This window comes from Battus philenor, unplaced genomic scaffold (genome assembly GCF_028537555.1).
Source record: "Battus philenor isolate CCGP_79_NKW_IND1 unplaced genomic scaffold, ilBatPhil1.0.hap1 SCAF_23, whole genome shotgun sequence".
Classification (NCBI taxonomy): Eukaryota; Metazoa; Arthropoda; class Insecta; order Lepidoptera; family Papilionidae; genus Battus; species Battus philenor.
In genome coordinates, this window is record NW_027181686.1 from 5,645,949 (window position 1) to 5,665,629 (window position 19,681).

At 32.5% G+C, this 19,681-nt stretch overlaps 1 protein-coding gene across 3 annotated transcripts; it reads right to left on the bottom strand.

Annotated features, from left to right (window-relative positions):
- Nucleotides 1-4: 4 nt before the first annotated feature.
- Nucleotides 5-18,719, bottom strand: Tao (Serine/threonine-protein kinase Tao). Of its 3 annotated transcripts, none has more exons than XM_068767171.1 (21): nt 18,491-18,719; nt 18,043-18,129; nt 16,981-17,210; nt 15,941-16,058; nt 12,118-12,381; nt 11,673-11,795; nt 10,855-11,095; nt 10,612-10,748; nt 10,087-10,178; nt 9,584-9,888; nt 9,148-9,263; nt 8,353-8,523; nt 8,029-8,240; nt 7,495-7,645; nt 7,266-7,378; nt 6,287-6,413; nt 5,678-5,779; nt 5,333-5,467; nt 4,676-4,834; nt 4,023-4,141; nt 5-3,453 (listed from the first exon to the last, which is right to left on the bottom strand). In XM_068767171.1, exons 3-21 carry the CDS (start codon nt 17,202-17,204, stop codon nt 3,330-3,332), a joined length of 3,033 nt encoding a protein of 1,010 aa, XP_068623272.1. In that variant the 5' UTR covers nt 17,205-17,210; nt 18,043-18,129; nt 18,491-18,719; the 3' UTR covers nt 5-3,329. The 3 variants fall into 3 exon arrangements, with proteins under 3 accessions (XP_068623272.1, XP_068623273.1, XP_068623271.1); XM_068767172.1 differs by having other exon boundaries at nt 9,584-9,843; nt 18,334-18,719; XM_068767170.1 differs by having other exon boundaries at nt 18,334-18,719.
- Between the last annotated feature and the right edge of the window lie 962 nt (nt 18,720-19,681).

Consider the following 19,681-nt stretch of genomic DNA (forward strand, 5'->3'; position numbering starts at 1 on the left):
TCAATGTTTTCTTTCTATTTATTTTCAGTTTGATTTTTCATTAATAAGATTATATTACAATATAATAATTAATGATAATAATTATTAAAACTACCAAGTCGATTGTGTTAAATATATAACAAAAAAAATAAAAAGAAAAGGACAAGGGTGGCGTGACGGCGTGGGCAACCGTCGACCACCTCCATTGCTATCTACCGCACGCTCATAAACATCTATACAATGGTAAAATATAAAAATTATTTAGTTACAATGTACATAATACGTGGTCGCTAACTACGGGTTTGGTACTTCTATATCGTAAACGTCTGTCTGTCTGCTCGCGGCGCTCACTGACACTAACGGCGAGCGGTGGAAATTGAAACTGGGAACCTGTCTCTGCCCTCTGCGCTCGCTCCATCCGGCCCGCGCATATGACATCTGATCGTAACGCTCGAATTGGTTTATAATCAATTTAGACTAAGTAACACGAAGCGCGGGTAGCGTTAAACAACGAGAAGCAACACGTCTAACCTTAAGTACTGACCATCTACTGCGCGCAAGCGAAATTACAGCGTACAGTTCAATTCCATAGTGCTTCGTTGCCGGATCGTCACCAAATCACACGAGAGCAGCGGACGCACGCCCGCGTATAAATGAACAACAAGAATACCGAGCATTCATTTTTATTTGAAGTAAAAATATTAACAATTCAATATGAAAACAAAACTGCAAGCAAAATACTAAATATTTTCAAACCAAATATATTTACTCTTTCTTGTGACGCCTTATACAAACTACTAAAATTTTATCTTAATTTTTGATCTCTCTAACTTTTATTTAACTTGAAACTGACTAAAGCGCCCTACGATCGTCGACGACGCGACGACAGGGCGACGGCGGAGGCCGCTGCGCTCTCCGAGTAAACGTCACGCACAGTACCGACGAGATGGAGAGTCTAGTTAGGTTTTCTAGAGATTATTGTCATTTACTTGGTCAGTCGAAGAAAGGTCAGAATGAAGGCTACTTGGATCGTATAGTAACAGTGTTCAAACTCGTTCAGGCTCATTCGCCACGTGTCCGCAGCCGAGCGAGCTGAACTACACCCACACTTGTGACATTGCGCAACGGATCGTTTTAAAAAACGATTAACATTATTTTTGTCCAACATTTTATATTATTTTACGTCTAAATTAGCTTAGGTATCGAAAGTCGAAATACTTCTATATTAAACCACTAACAAACTCAAATAATACAAAACGATCACATCGTGTGATGCTTACAAGCAATGTGATATACGAAAATAGTATGGTTAATAAAAAAAATATATTTAATACAATAGCATTAACTAAATTTGGATATTTATGACTAAAATCTGCGTTAAATTAAATAATATGCGATCGTCTATACATAAATGACTGGTAAGCTTAGTAGACAATACAGTTGTATTAGAAGACTAAAGAATTAGCACAGGCGTCGCCGCGGGGCCACTCGGCGTCCTTGCGATGCGCAAACCTACACTCGCACCTTACTAAAGTAACAAACTATGCATATAGTTAATTATATATTATCGTTCTCTATGTACACACGTCCGGGCCGCGCGCCTCGCCGCCGTACGGCAAATGGTGTGCTTGCTACGCTCGTACGATACATAAATATATATATATAATATAAAGACAATTTTATTATATTTACAAAACATAATAAATAGCCAGTCGGTCATAAAATATTACAGCACCTGATTTTTGTTAAAATTTAATAAAGCGTGTCAATCGTTCACTGAAGTCGTGACGCGTCGCTGCATACGAGTATAAACATTTAATAGACGAACGCAACTCTAGGCCAATAAACAAACACGATCAGTCCCTATGTAAAAACTTATAACAAAATTGTTCCTAAAGTAAACTAATGATATGAATATTAGAATTTTGACTATCTATAATTATGTTATTAAACAATAGCTTAGCTTCGTAAAGCGAGGCGCGCGGGGCGGGCGCGGGGAGAGTGCGCCCGAATAATGCCTCTGACGAACACCTTAAGCGTACACATCGGGACCGTTCTACAAGTTTACCTTACAAATATGCTTTGACGTGCTCGTGGCTTCCAACGCCCTCGCGGCCGGCCACTGCGGAAACTTACGTGACTACGTTATAATACAAAGATAGATCAAGAGCACTACGTTCGTTAGGTTCGACCATGCCGTCTAGTGGACTCCCGGCCGTCGCCCCGCTAGTTGTGCTGGACGGTCTGGACAAGTGTATATTTGTTCACGGCATAAACTGTAACTTTTCCATGCGGTCAGATCAAGTCATGTCAACGGAGCCGACGGTAAGGAGTCACGTGGTGAGTGAACGTTCTAATAAAAAGCATCGCATCCTCACGCCATTGTATTATCATTCACAATAACATCACATGTTCACGCGCAACATTTCCCTTCACATACAAATATATCCAACCATCGGTGTGCAAAAGAATACTTTAAGCGTTTGTTAATTTTGCGCATTTTCAACTTTCACATATAGCCAGAAACACACTTATGCATCAAAAGATAATTATTTAAATATGGAGTGTAATAAACTTAATAGTGTAGAGTAGGAAATGCCCGCCCCAATCCTCCTTTAATTGGCTACACAAATACTGTCGTACATTTGGAAGACAATCAACGAAAAATATAATAAAAAGCTTTTAAAGCTATACATTAGCTTTAAAATACAATATAAAAATTTAGGTTTTTCCTTTTTTTGAAACAATCAAACAAATTACGTACCGCGGGAGGGCTGTACAGTCTCAGCGAATAGAATGGGACAAGTGAAACATATTACTACTGTTGCCACATAACTTTACATTGTAATATAAATCTAATATAAAAAAACCTCTTATTTTTCTCCTCTGTAAAATTAACAAGTATTATATTTTACAGAACTGATAAGACATTGTATAAATAAAAAAAATTGAATACCAAGTTACATTTCTCATTAGTGGCATTTTTAAAACTATATAATTTAAAATAGTTTTGGAAACATAAGTATAATATAAATATACATTTAAAAATAAATATACTGACATTGCTATTACCACAAATAGGCACATTATTCACCAAATTACTAGGCCTTTGGTGATGATATTTCAAAGCACCATATACCACAAACTTAATTTACATAAGTTCATACAAGAAAAAATATTTTCTCACATAAGTGTAATGAGTGATAAACAATATACAAATTGATAAGCAGTTATGGTGACCTGAAAACACAATATCGAGGTGGGATTTGCGTCGTTAGATTGAACAGAAATTAGCTAATTATGAGGTCAGTGGTATATGTGGCAACAGTTTGTGTGGTACGTGGCGGCCGTTAGAGCGACCCAGCGGGGAAGCTGGCGGACGAGTTGCTATGTGCGAGCGAGAGCATCGAGCCAGAAAGCGACTGCTCTTCTTCGCCGTAACCCTCTCGGCTGCCTTCTGCGATCGCCATTGCACTGTTACATAAAAGTAAATGTAAGCATCTTTACTTCAGTCTTCACAATATATACAATTACTGCTATTTGCTATATCCATCTATTATAGTCGAGCGACAAGCACTTTCATTATCACTAGCAGAGATACTATTAACATAATTGATATTATAAAATTATGGTATTCTCCGACACTGAGACAAGCATGTATGTTTGCGTCTTGGGCAAACATTCTCTAGCTTCTAGGTTGATTGAAGCTGATTACCTTACAACTTACGAGTTCGGACTGATTTCTACTTATGATGTGATGTTGCAAACTTTTGTATAGATTCCCGTTTAATCTTTAATTGATGTGTTATTATAATATTGACGTTTATTATTATAGTATAGAAAAACCACAAGCATTTATTTTTGTCTTATGTGTCTTCTGCCAGATAACATATGCTCTTTGCCACCTACAGTACTCTAGGCATCTCTACAGTATATAAGTTTCGGGGATCCCTAGTTAACATGGGAACTATCATTGGACATGCATTCCGATTCATAAGTGCTTGAGAGACAAGAATTTATTATTATTCTTGCTGTATATTTACCTGAAGCCGAGACGCGCGCTCTCGTTGTCAAAATGCGCAAGCTCTTGCTCGTGGCGTTCGTGCATGAGGCGTGTCCTCTCCGCGCGCTCAGCCATGAACTGGGCGCACTCGGACTCCATCTGAGAATTTGAAAACAAGTATTTAAATATCTATTATATGATAACCTTTTTTATTTATATGACATATATGATACAAGGATACAATAATTTTATTTATAAGAGAATACTTCAAATATTAAATTATGTAAATTTAACAAAGAATATTTGAACTGCAATTTTTTTTAACAAAATCATAATTTTCTTTATTATTGAAGATCATTAATTAAACAATATATAAAGAAACATCTCTCATACTCAAGTTTAATCTTCAAATAATCTCACTCAAATATTTAATCTATATAAATGGATTTACAATTACTGATTGTGTATGTTTGCTAAGGTTAATGTATATGTATACCATATTAAGATTCCAATCCTAAGATGCATATTGCAGGATATGCACAAGTTGACTTGAAAAAGAAAACAAGTCTAACATTAGGAAATTATTTTTTTCAGTCTCAAAAAGCAGGGGGTCTTCTTTATGCATTGAAAACTTGTTAAAAATGGTGAACAAAATTAAGTACAATAACTAGAGTTAGTTGTAAGTCAGTATACCTTTTGCTCGAGCAGAGCGCGACGCACAGAAACGCGGTCCTCTAGTTCGCGACGTTCGCGATTGCGTTGCGCCTCAGCCTGCATCTTGCTTTTACTTTGGTACGCCGTTAGCATATCCAACTCATGCTCAAGTTGCATTTTCTTCTGCTGGCACTCCATCTATAAATAATATATGTTCAATAATGAATTGTTAAAGATAAGATAACATTTGAAGTTAGACTATGCCTGGGAAATCTCTACAAGATCAAGTCAGGAACAAGGAGATCCATGGATGAGAAAAAGCAACTAACATAGTCTAGTGGATTGGCAAATCAAAGTGGCAGTGGGTAAGTCAAACTGCATGCAGAACAGATACTCGCTAGTTCAGATTCCAGGTTGAAAACACAAACTGAGACCCTGAATGAAGACCAAATCCAACTGCCCTTATTGGCAACCAAAGAGGAGGGAGGAACATCCTGCAGTAGATATATTATACTATAGCTAAAATGATGACCATGTTAGACTTTATTTAAATTATCATTGTAATAGATTCCAATATTAATGATTACTAAAAAAATTAGATGTTTGCTATTCATAGCGACAATTTTAGTTCTAAAATGTTTAAGAGGCAATATACAATGAGTGCATTAAAATTTTAATAGTAACAATTAATTTTACCATCTGACTCTCATCAAGCTTAATGGTTTGCTTCTGGAGCATATCGGTGATGCTGAGGTCATATTGCTCGCCAAGTTTCACCAACTTGCGACGCTTCTCATCTTTTAACGCCTTTATAACTTCTTTCTGTTGTTCCTGCATATAATCAAAATATACAAATTAATAACTTTAATTATTGAATACCACAAACAAGGTGTCATTAGTTTTGGTAAAATGAATATCTTTAAAAATATATCCTGTTAGTGTATAAAACCTCAAACTTTTGTTGCTTTTTTAATGAGATGATTCAGAATTACGTCAATACCAGATAAGCTGTATTAGAAGACAAATTTAAAATAGACTTACCTTGGGCGTCATCTGCAATATTTGTGCTTTTAATGCCTTATACTGACGTGTCTGTATTTTGCAAGTCTCACGGAATTGCTTACGAATTTGCATCTCCTTTTGCTGTAAAAAATATGCATATGGTTAATCATTAATCGAAAAAATAATATTTACATTTAATATCACACTGACTAATAATTTATACTAAAGCTGTGTGCAAATTTAACTTTTAATATATTTCAATTCCTCAATTTATTTATAATAGTTGCATAAAGAAGGAAAATTAGATATTTAATGTCCCGTATATGCAAATAAATTTTTTTTAAACAAGGCACTTATTAAGAGGATATCATCTATACACAGCTTATGAGTAAATATTTTATCTTACAAATATCAATTCTCTAACTCAATTTTATTAAATAAATTCTATTTTGCAAACTGCGCAGCCACTAAACATATCTCTGCTCAATTCTGGAAGATCTCTATAGATAACATATAACACAACCAGCATCAAAAGTTTAAATGCAAATTAACACAAATGTTAACATGTTAAAGTCCACATTATTATAGCCAGCAGGAGATTATGCATTCTCCTTCATGTAACTTTTTGGTATAATTGTTTTTTGTTACCTTGAGACTCTTGGGCTGTTGTTTGAGTTGCAAGGCATGCTTCTTGCGCAAGTCGTGTTCCTGCCGCTGCATGTAGTCGCGTTGGTTGGCCAGTTCTGTCGCATGCTGATTAGCCAGTTGTTCCTCTCTATAACAAATGCAATGATTTTTTAATTACGAATTATTTTATTATTAATTTTACGTGTATCTATTATAACAATGATATTTAATATTTAATCTACAATGACAGTCCAGAAATACCTGAAAGAGTTCTTTAAATAAAATAAAAACTAGTGTCCACTAAAAGCAACAGATAGGTAAAGCAACCCCACTTCAGAAGGAGTCTTGAATATTTTTAAGGCATTAAAAGGCAAAATAATAAGCAAAAATATTTAGTTGTTGAATGCCTTATTACATATGTCTTAGATTACAGTTGTGGGGACTATCCAATAATGCAATGTTTATAACACTAATTATGTAACACCCTCTGGTAGCTAGTGCTATGTTACACTCCAATTTTCGTTAAAATAAAAGTAATTCAAAATGTCCTTTTATTTTTGATACTAGCATATACTTACAGAGCTTGGGTGGCGGTATTCTTCTCTAATATCAAACATATGTTGTTGATTTTAAAAAACAGTTTGACATGTTTGTTGTGCTAGCTGCAATAACTTCCTAGAGCTGACATTGGTACTTGCTGTCTAAACAACCACTGTCTCTTTTGTTTTAAATATTAGGGTTTTTAATAAGTTTTCAGGCAAAAAATTTTCACAAACATATTTTTCACTTAAAAACTTTATAATTAGATCTGAAGTTTTTCAAAATTAGCTTAGACTTTTCTAGACGGAATAATATATGGTCTAAAATTTTAAAGTAAGCATGTGACAAAATTTATAACGAAAGATATTAAGGCATTAACGCTTAGTTGCGGAAAACAGCTTACATCGACGAGCCAAGACAAGACAGACCATAAAATATAAAAACTTTACTTAAACATTACCTTAACGCATGTACACCCTTTTGTTGTCTATACTCTAGCTCTTGCGTCTTCTCGTGATGGCGGAGTAACATCGCGTGTGCTTGCTCCAATTGTTGTTGCCTTTTATTAAGTTCCTGAAAAGAGATTTGAGTGTTTTTTAGCTTAATATAATTACAATCCTTGTTAAGATTCATCTTTCATGCAGTTAACAAATTTACTTGTAATGGTAAATACATATACGAATATTTACCTCTCTGAGTAGCTCCTGCTCTTTATGATGTGTAGCCAACATACGACGTCTGCGGAAGCGCCGCAACTCCAACTCTAGATATTCGCGTTGTGATCTAACGAGACGCGCCTGCTCTGCCTCTTCAGCCTGCTTCAAGTTATCTTTTTGCGATCTGGATATTTGAATATAATTTGAGCACTTGCGCATTATCGCTAGTTATTATTATTTTAGAATATTTTGCAAATGTATTTATATTGTAATATTGTAGTACAATATAAATACATTTGCAAAATAAAAAAATGAAATGTATTTATATTGTACTATAGTATTTACTAGTGTGTAATATGAAAATGAACAAAACAGACAAATCATAGTATTGTAAATTAACAGATGGAAAATTATTATTAAATGTTGCCAAGATATTATAAACTTTGTTACTATTTGGTAATACTTCTATTTAATTTAATTTAAAAGCATCTATGTATAATTGTAGCTTGATTATTATATCTTAAGACTGAAGACCAAATATTTCGTTTTATATGCAGTAATACTAACTGTAACGTGGCATCCCTTTGTCGCTTGGGCGTAGCGTCGTCCATGCTAAGTTCCTTTTTCCAGCGTTCCTTGTTGGCCTTATACTCGCGCTTGCGTTGCGCTTCAAAGGATTTACGCTCTTGTTCTTGTTTCGAGGTAATGTCTTTGATCAGCTTTTTTTCTGCGGCTGTGTTTGATTTTTGTTTGCGTTCCAACTCTTGTGCATGTTTTGTCTGAAAATTTAAACTTTAACTTAGGTATCATTTAAATGTAATAGAAATAGTTTAATTTTTATTGTATTAGATAAAGTTACCAATGCAGAGAAGAAAATGTGAAAGTACATACTTGTAAGCGTTCCAAGTCGCGCGATAACTGTTGCAGCAGCGCGTCGTACTCGCGATCGAGCTGGGCTTTATGAGCTTCGACGTCAGCTTTACAGCGCTCTTCCAATTTGACTAAAGCTGCTTGATGCTCGCGACGCATACGTTTGTAGCCCGACATTTGCTCATGCGTTTCCTGTGAAAAAATTTATTAAGAATACGGAAAAGGAACAGTATTTTCGGTATCGTATAATTATTAATCAAAGCATTATATAATACCTTGTGAAAGGTTCGAGAAAATATCATTTAATTTCAAACTATTCTTTCACACTGGATTTTTTGACCGCTTACAGTGCTCCCCAAGTGGCATTTGTAGAACCCGCGTAGGGTATGAGGGGGAACAGAGTGCAGAAGACGCTTAGCCTAAAAAGGAAGTAGAAAGCTCCTGGGGAACCTCGACTTGAGCCACGTTATATTACAATTTCAACAGATTAGATCGGATTAAAGGAGTGAACTGACTGTTTGTGATGAATCAGTTATTTTTATAATTTATCAAACCATAATTTAGACTATGTAACAATTTAAGCTCGTAAATTACATTTATTTGATATATCTAAAATGGAATATTTTCATTATATTTGAAATAATACAAGAGTCACAATAGTACATATGGTTACAATTTGTCTGAGTTGGTCCAAAACTAATTATCTTTGTCTCACTTTTCCACTCTCTAAATGTGCAGCGAAAATGATGTTTGCTGAGTCATATAGATTAGAGTACAAAAAAAATCATATTTCATAAGGTAGCCAAGTATACATACATGGTTATGTTCTTTCTGCTGCTTTGTGACAATGCTGGTAGTGCGTATTGTAGCAAAATTGTTGGCGCCATGTTCCGTCACTAGAGATATCGCTGCCGATACGTTGTTGCTGACGCCTGAAAGGTTTTTCATAATGCAAATAGTTAAATGTTTTTCATTATGATAAGGAAAAAAATTTCAAATAGGTTTTATAAGTAGATAGTATTTCTTTATCTCTTTATAAATACTGGGTTTAACAAATCAATACATGGTAAGTAGATCTAATATGCGCTGAGGGCTTTATTTAAGTTAAGTTACCATCAAACAGTAATCTTTTGCTAAAACTATAAATTGATGCTTCAATAAGAAAATAGAAAAATTGTTATATTAATAACAGCGAAAATAGAATATGAGGCAATGAAAAGAAAAAAACTTAAAAATTAATTGAATAAATCACCTCTATGTGTCGAGCGGCGCTGCGTATTCCTGTTGTCGTCGCCGCTCTCCTGCTGCCGTGTAAATGGCGCGTTGACGTACTCTCTGTACTCGTTGGCCTGTCGTTCTCTTTCTCTCTCACGCTGAGCCTCCCGTATAGCCTCCCGATTGGCGTAGTCCTCACTATAGTCATCGCACAACGAGTCCCTGTTCGCGTAGTCCCGCAACGCATCTCTATTCACGTAGTCATCGTGCGGGGGCGGCAGAGGGCTCTCACTCTCTCTGCGTAGAAAACAGCAACATGAGTAAAACCAGCGCTTGTGTACTCTGAAAGGTAATGTTGCGCTCTAATGCGAAAGGTGTAGCTAGTGATGATGATAGCATAAAGTATAAAGCGCGAGGACAAGATGCAGATGTTCATATTTTACTAGAAGCTACTTTCAAAGCTGCTAATTACAAACTACAATAAAAGCCAAAGATTCTAGTTGCATGATCCAACATGACAAAAATATAGTAATTATGTACCTTGCTGAGTGAGAAGAGTGCTGGTGGTTGAATTGCTGGTATTGTTGATCTTGCTGATGCTGGCCGTGGTTTCGTATGTTGACCGCGTTAAGCTGAAATTGACGGAATTCATTATAAAAAGAGTGTTTATTAAGTATTACAAAAAATACAAATTGAATCATTGGAAGACTACAAATATACAATTCCATACAAACATAAATGTATGCCTTGTTGAGTAAAATATCCTGAAACCCTTTGAAAGTTATGAGAAGTGGGTATTGTGTGATAGAAGAGTGAGTGATTATTAAGCTTTCATACTAAATTTATGATCTTGTTAGTTATATCTACTCATAGCATACACTTGCTTCATTACTTTATCTTATTTATAAATGCACAAACTTAAATTTTTCAGAGTACGGTTTATATAAAATTTAATTACTAGGCAATGTATTTTATAACAAATTTATGAATTAAACGTTCACGTTCAGTGAGCAAATAGAAAATAGTTTAAAAAATTGTCTTATATAAATAAACTACTATACATACCGGATGTGGTCTTCGACGCAAACTGCCCGAAGATGAACTCTGACTGGAAGCTCCGGCTACGCTGTGCTCAGACGTCGCAGAATTGGACTTGGAGCTGTCGCCTCCAGATCGTTCTTCTGCCGTTTCTTCACTGTCTCCTGCTCAAGAGTTTTTTTATTAAATTTTCAATAACAATTCTATGTTAATAAATTGGAAAAACGATTATATTTTATCCATGATCCTCGAAAAAGAAATTGTACATACCAAAGGCGCTTTCATTATCAGCATCCACCATCAGTATTTTCTTCATCTTTCTGTAACTCAGGTTGTCCAGATCTCGTACTGCTGCCTTGGTTCTTTGTATTAGGTCCACCAAAACATTAGGAGAACGAGGCCTTGTAATATATGGATGAGTTAACAGTTTAGTAGAAGAAGGTCTGTCTTGCGGGTTCTTTTGTAAGCAAGCCTCCACAAAATAGCGAAAGGTATCCGTCCATTCAGGCGCCTGAAAAGTGATTACACAATATCTATAGAAGTAAAATTTAATACCTATTTAAATCGAGGCTTGAAGCATTACAGCTCAAATCGGAGCCCAAAATGATGATAGCCAACTAAACATATCATATAACCTGACATATATGTCTGATATTTCAGGTTAATAAATTAATCACTATTTATCTTTTCGAACAAATATTTTTCATTTGATTTATAACAAGAGAGTATAAGGCTTTGTAAAAACTTAACTTTCGATTAATAAAAGATAAAACTAATATTAAGTTGATCTTAGACAATTGTGTATCCATGACATTTTGCCCTGAAAATTTTACATTGTAGTAATTAACTACTTTTTCCATTTTTAATAGAAATAAGATTATTGCATTTACAACAGACACTATTAAGTTGGCACACAATTGTAAGTGTGTATATAAAGTCAAATACCTATAGATATATACAGTTACAAATAGGTTAACCCATATTTATTCCCGCCAAGTATATTATACTTAGTACAAAAACTGTACATTTGGTGTTTAGTCAAAGAAGAAAAGCAATGGTTTTATAATAATGTTAAAGAAAAAACTCACTTGTAGTGTAGGTGAATCATTCTGAGCAATATGGTACAGAGCTGACATGGCGTTCATATTAAAATACGGTGGTTTCCGTTCCGCCAATTCTATGCAAGTTATGCCCAGAGACCATACGTCGACCTGCAAAAATTTACGAATCATTATTTAAAAAGGAGTTTTAATATAAAATATGTATTGTAGAAGTTTTGTTTTACTTTCTCACTACATTACAAATCTGCCAATAAATTCTCTTCTGAAATATTTACGTAATCTACACTCTAACATGCATATTGCTAATGCTCAGAGAGTTCTTTGTTTGTATATTATTATTCCAATATTTCTAGCAGCTCATCAAACCCTACTAAATATGACTTTCAATGCTCTTCCATTTGGCATGACAAATAAAAAGGTACCATTAATAACATAGTTGATACGTTATACTACATTACTTTTTTGACTTTACCTTTCCATCATACTGTCCCTCGTCCATAGCCAAGATGACCTCCGGTGCCATCCAGTAGGGAGTGCCCACAAAACTGTTTGCCGGACATTTGATGCTGGCACTACCAAAATCTGCCAGTTTAACTGTGCCATTTTCAGTGAGCAAGATGTTTCCTGCCTTTATGTCCCGATGAATCCTGCCCAAACTGTGCAGATAAGATAGTCCACAAACCACGCCTTCGCAGATAGCCGCTATTTCTTCTTCTCGCAATGGTCGTTTATGAACCTGTAGAAGTATTGAGCTTGTTTGTGAAAATGATTTTTTAACAATATTCATTGAATTAATTGTTAAGGAAAACTGGTTACTCTCTTTAATACCAGTCTGATGAACTTACCAAAAATATATCTTCATCCTTGTAACCAAAGACAAAGAAAAGTTTACGTTTTTATTTAAAAACGGAAAATATATCTTCTGTTATATTTATGTTACATTCGAAAGTTATATTGATAGTCAATAAAATAATTTCGAAGATCCTTTACGTAACTTTAAACCATATTATTATTTAAATTCTTTATTTTTTAAATTACGCAAACTTAGGATTTCGGATTGAATAACACGAGTAATCAATCAATTACTTACTCAATGGTGTGGCTAAGTACATTTAGTTTAAAAATAATCAATGGCGGAGTATTTAACAAGCTGAGAGGAACAAAGATGCAAACAAAAAAATACTAAAAATATTTCTTTATTTTTAATATTTGCTTTACTATAATTACAATACACTGAATTGTTTTCTTTGGTCCATTCATTACCACAAAGAGAGTGACAAAAAAGCCGACTTGGTTTAATAAATATAAGAAAATCCTAGAAATTATAGCCCCCATCAACAGAATCATCTCTTTTTTAATTGTTAGACAGTGAAACCTAGTTACCGTGTCGTTATTAGAGAATTTGATGCCTTGACTTTCACTCGCGTGGGAAAATTCTTTAGTTCTATGTGAAAATTTTTCTTAAAAACCATCAATGAAATAGTTTTCTCACGGTCATTGCCCCGCATATCTCTTATCTTGATCGCTTCATTGATATTTAAAATAAATTTGATGTTATCCTAACAATAAGTTTATGAAACACCTTTAAAATAGTTTTATTGCTACTTTTTTCATTTCTAAATGTTAATTGAAATACATAATACACTTCGACAACGACAATAACGACATTTTAAAATATTACGTGTAAGGTGTACATTTAAATCTCATTTTCAGCGAACATTTTGGAGATAAGTTATTTGAACCAAAATTAACTGATTTGATGAATTAACTGAATTGAATGAAAATTAATAATTTGGTACTAGTATGAACCACAAATTAATACATAATTTAATTAAAGACGTAAAAAAAGATAAGATTTATAGATGCATTTTAAGGGAAAATACCATACAATATTAAAAAATAAATAACAAAAATTGGATAAGCATGTCCCTAACGCTTCGAAACTTTACATTACATGATATTGCAATACTTTGCGCGTAAGGAATATCGGATGACTCAAAAGCTCTTTTGCGAAACTGCTAAGTGTTCATATAAATCACTTATCTTTCTTAGAATTTAATGATCTCATGTCCATATAATATTTTTTATTGATTCTATCATACTTAATGCTATTGAATCATACAGCTATATCTATAGCTGCAGTGCTTAACATATTATTAATCCACTATCCCATGCATTCTTTTCACACAAGAATTATATTTTTTTAAATTAAATTAAGCATCATATGCTTTGCAAATTAAAACTTATTTTGTGTTCCCCTAGATCCTAATTTAGTATTAAATAATTATGAATTTGCTCTGAATATAATCAGACAGTAAAATGAATGGATTATAAGGATGTTATTTTTGTTTAAAGTTAATAGCAAGTGATAAGTTCCTTTTGGCTAGTAGTTTTTTGTACTTTCGTCTTTATTTTATTGGAACCATGTACATTTTTCTAATGATAAAAATTATCATCGCAATTTCAGCCGTAAGATGTGAACTATTGGAGGATTAACCTTTGCCTGATGGAATATTAATATAATGATACTGTTAATTTTTTTGTGACAGAAGCTTTATTTATAATTTTAATTATTGATAGCGTATTTCTAAGGCGAACACCGCCTTAGAAATACGCTATCGTTTTGAATTTTTGTAGGTAGTGGAGTATTTCAGCAAATATTGTTTTCGAGATGTTTCCGTCTCTGAATTTTTGAGCTAGGGGGTTAGGTTCTTATTACTCTAAATTCAGGGAACCCGAGAGCCCCGAACTTTTAATTGAGCTTGAAGTTTGCACAGGAAACGCTTCTTACTATGATTAGAGAAAACCTGCCTGGTTTGTGGCAGTATCCTGGCTAGACCTCACGGGCAAGGCGGGCACGCTGTTTTATTTAGCTTATTTAGCTGCGATTTATTTAGCTGCGATTTATTTTGGATTATGGTCATCTCGGTCAGTGTAGTTTGTATGTAGGAAGGTTAAAATTCGTGCATTTCGTTGTGACCCGGCCTTAAGTGATTAACAGCTAAATTGTCTTGTATGCAAGGTTAAACATTTAATTAAATTATACTTAATTGGACACACATTGATTTTGGAGACATTCTTTCTTACTGAACCAAGCCAATTGATGAGTTTGTTAATTATCTATATATGATTTCCACCTATGTACTGTCTCATCATGATATCGCTGAAACTGTAATTGGGTAAATGTGAGCTAAGAAAGGATTTTAAAGAATTCCACCCCCAGGAGGGGATGGGAAAGGGTTCATTGAAAACAAGGCACATTTTCAGATTACAGTTCTTATGGCTATAAAAATGGGTCATAATATTTTTTTGAACTTACTAGGAATGATGGGGTACAGCATGTATATATGGAATAGATGGGTGATGCCAATTACTTTAATAAGATATTATTAAATCATATTGTGGTAATATATTATGACAAAACCTATATTACAATTTATTTTACTTTAAAAATTAAAATATCTTAGTCAAATGTCTTAGTCTTATTTTTAATACATCATATACACGGTATTAATTATATTCAAATGGGGCGATTGAATACTCTATAAATAAACTAAACATGTTTTTTAATTTTTTTTTTCGATTTTGCAAAATCTTTTCTTCATTAATTATTATTAATTATCTTCCAATTATTGGGCAGGCCATTGAACAAATGTAATTTTTTTAAACAATACAGTATTCTCTCTATAGTTTGTTCTGATATAAAGTAATTGTAATTTGTTCTTGTTTCTTAAATTATAACTGTGCTGTGTTGTTGTAAAATTTATGTTAGAATGGATCTAAAGTAATTTTCTTTAATAATATATGTAAACTGAAATCAATATTTGAGTTTTTTCTTACAATTGTGCTGTTGGTGTATTATAGTGATAGTTATACAAGTTTTTTACCCACTGTTTTAATTAAAGTTATAAACATTGTTTTTTTAGGCAATTTCAGCAAAATTAAGAAGATTTTATAATTGGAGTTGGTATTTTCGTTCTATAACAGTATAATTGGATAACTAGTATATTCTCTATGTAATAGTGTAGATAACATACAAGTTTAAGGATAATTTACAATTAACTGGTTTGAATAGACATTTCCATAATGTTTTATTCATATAACAATACTCAGATTTAAACATACTTTAATAAAATAATAATGTTTGTCAATGCATTAAAAGTTTCGGCAAAGCATATTTTTCTTATAGTTAATAGAATTTTCATAATAAACAATAACAAAACCTGTTTTAATTGTCATTGCTTATGATTTTGTAAATATTAAACATTGATGAATTGTACTTTAAAGATTATTACCTCAATGATATCGGAAGCGGAACCAACACAATACTCCATAACAAGCCATGCGGTGTGCTCACGTTTATAACAGCCCTTGTACTCTATAGTGTTTGGATGGTCTAACTGCTTAAGAAATCTAAAACAAAAATAACAGTTTGACAATATTTACATTATGTGTACATAAATAACATTATATTAACTGCTGATACAAGGTATAAGAAATTTTAGTTGTATTTCAGCACCATTTTTGATTTACTTTAAAATATTTACATACCTAAAACAAACTACACAAAATTGAAAAGATAATTTATTTTAGAAGAAAATAATGAAATAAAGGAGATCAACAAAATCAAACCATAATAGCTAACTTATTCTTTAATGTATTCACAGTATTTAAACTGCCATACACAGATTACTCTGTATTTCATATAATTTTTAAAACATTTTTAAACATCTACAGAACATTTTTTATAGAAAGGATTTCAACAAATCATAAATTACCAGATAACAACAAAGAACAAACAAAATTTACCTATACATCAACTTTATCATATGCAATAATCGAAAATTAACTTTTTTATCATAAAAACTAAAAACTTTTTTGGAAAGGTATTAAAAAATTATCAGGTACATAAAAAAGAATTAGTCATAATGAAGTATGTATATTTATTATTCTCATCATTGATTTTTGTCATATATTTAACATACAAATCAAAACAAAACAAATGACAAAACAAACTAAAGCAATTTGTACTCTAGAACCAATACCAATCTTGAATGTATCAAGACATTCATTAACATGAAATTTCTTTATTATACTGAATAAAAAATTGCTTAAAAAATATTTTTTATAGACCAATATGTCTTTATGAAATCAGTCATACCATTAGCTAAACGGTTCACTAAAAGTCGAATTTGAAGTAGAATTTTAAATAAATTATTAAAAAATATCACCAAAAAATATTACTTATGCAACTTCTTCTAATTTTTGATTAATTTTAAATAGAAAACAAAAAAGTGTATTAAAATTATTTTCAAATAAAATAATTTAGACTTACTTTATTTCTTTCAAAATATCTTGCCATTTTTCTTCACTTTGTTTCCCTAAATATGACATCTTTTTGATTGCAACAATCTCTTTGGTGAGATTGCAGCGAGCATAATACACTGCACCAAAAGACCCATGGCCAATCTCGCGCAAATCCTCAAATATTTTCTCCGGGTCATGCTTACTAAATAATTCTGCAATGTCAGGGTCCTTAAGACTGCCAGGACGTGGCATTCTTGTCTGAAAATATGTAAGAATGATGAAATTTGCAATTACATCCAAAATTAACTTTGTTTTAAAGGAAATAATACAATGCAATATTAACCTATATTTATAAACTGGTTCATAAATTTAAAATTGACAAAAATATTATTATTCAGAAATACATCTTTAAGCTTTATAAAAACAACTACTCCCTTCTCTTCTAGTATTGAATTTTATCATAATACCAAGGTAGATTTTTTTTTGGTCACATCTATTAATAAACTGAATGCTTGAATTTAAGAGATTTATCAGACTTTAAATATCACACTGAAATTTATGGGTGCTTTATGAACTTGTTGTTAAAAATTTAATTTTTTATGTTAGACAAGTCATCTTCAATTTCACTAAGAGGATTTTATTCTGTAGTACATTTTTCCTTTCTTTTTTGGTACTTGGTTATACCAAATTTTTTTAAATGTAATCACACATCTAAATTCTATTATTGGTTGTGAAGATTATGAACTAAACAGCTAATTTAAAGAATGTAATTTCCTCATAACCTATGAATTATATATTGAAGTTTTCTTATTCATTAAAAATCACATATTTTATCAATTGACCAAATATTTAAGCATTTAATTAAGTTCTTTCTATGGTAATAGAATATCATTATTCTAAAACCAAATTAGAAAACTCAAAACGAAATCTGCAAATTGGTCATAGCAAGTCTGCAAAAAGTCTAGTAAAAGTTTAAACTAAATGGTTTAAATAAGTTGAAAATCGCAGATATTATTCTAATAAAAAAGGTATATTAATGTAAATTCTATAGTTGCTGGACATAGTTAAAGGGATGTCTAAAAAAACATACTGCTTGCGCCAGCTGTGAGCCGGCGGCGTCCGTCAGTTAATTAGAACGCTCCCGCCTCCCCGGGCCATCCTCCACGCTACTCGCTATCTGAAAGCATTGACCGAGCATTACATTTAAGGCATTACCGATAACATTGACCACGCCATGTAAAATTACCATACCCTCTACCTTTCAAACAACTTTATGGAAACGGTATAAACATAATCAGCATACAATTTAATTATGACAATTACAATACATCAATGTTATAATTCAATTAAAATGATTCAGATAGACGTCGTAGCAACCCACCTCTGCATCCACACTCCTTCGCCGTCACATATTTTGTGTTCTAACATAGATCAGGACACGCACGTTTGCCTTTCACATCCACTTTAGTCAATAATTAATAGCAACACGCCCCAAAGAGCGTAATAATCGAAAATATTGCAAAATACTTGGCACTTACAATACAAAATTTCGCCTCAAAATGGCGTTGGTGTATAGTAAGCGATGATAGCTTTTTGTTTTATAAGGCACACACTTTGAGGTTTTTCATCACTTTCGACACGCACGTTATGTTAGTTAAATCACTTTTCATTTATCTTACGATTTTTATCATAACGTTTTATTAAAATTTTATTAAAAACTATTTACAACTTTCCCGTACGAACATAATATTCTCAGAAACTTCAACTTCAAGCGCCCTCTATTGCAACTCCGAGCAATCCCTTTTTAAAAAAAAAGCTCTCGCTATACAAAGTACTGTCATACTACAAAATGTTACTTCGAATCGTATATGAATGACTTTTTATCAGAATGTAATGTTTACTTAATGATTTCACTTGTATGTTCAAAGACTGACATTATAAATTTTCAACAGGGATATTTTTAATATTTTATATACTATGAAACCTATATCCATTTAATTGAGTTTAATGTTAAATGTAAAAGTAGCGTATATTTTAAAGAACGGTCATAAAAAATCACTTTTCAAGTAGATAAAATTAGTGTTTTAAAAGCTGTATCTGTCCTATACTGACATACCTATCCAGGAAAATACATTTCTTAACTTATCTTAATTAAAAATGTCTTCCGTTGACAGTCTTAAAAAAAATTTTTGCTAATACGAATCGTATTGGATTTAAATTATATTTCACCCGAAACATGTTTCAGTGGAATATTTTTCAAATTCATGTAATTAATTGTATCTTAAGTATAAATTATAACATGCTTTGAAACAAAATGTTGTCTATGGACCATCAAATATTTATGCATTGATTTGATAATGGAAATTTGAATTCTTATTGGTAATTATTTTTGTTTTCAACATGCTACATATAATTTAATTATTGCAATGGTGTTTTTTTATTTAATATGTTTAAATGCAATTAAAATATTTGTAACGTATTTCTGTTGTAAAATTATGAAATAATGAGAATGGTATATACATCACATGGCCACCTGATAATAAATGATATAGTCAGTGCGACAGAATAAAGAATGTTACTACAAATTATAATGCGAAAATCACATCTGTTTCTCATTTTGACACATGTGATAGTACGTATTTGTCTGCTAATTTCACTATTCGCAAGACAGAATTAATAACTGCAAATGTACAACTTACTGGGTAGTAATATACTTAGTATGTATAGTA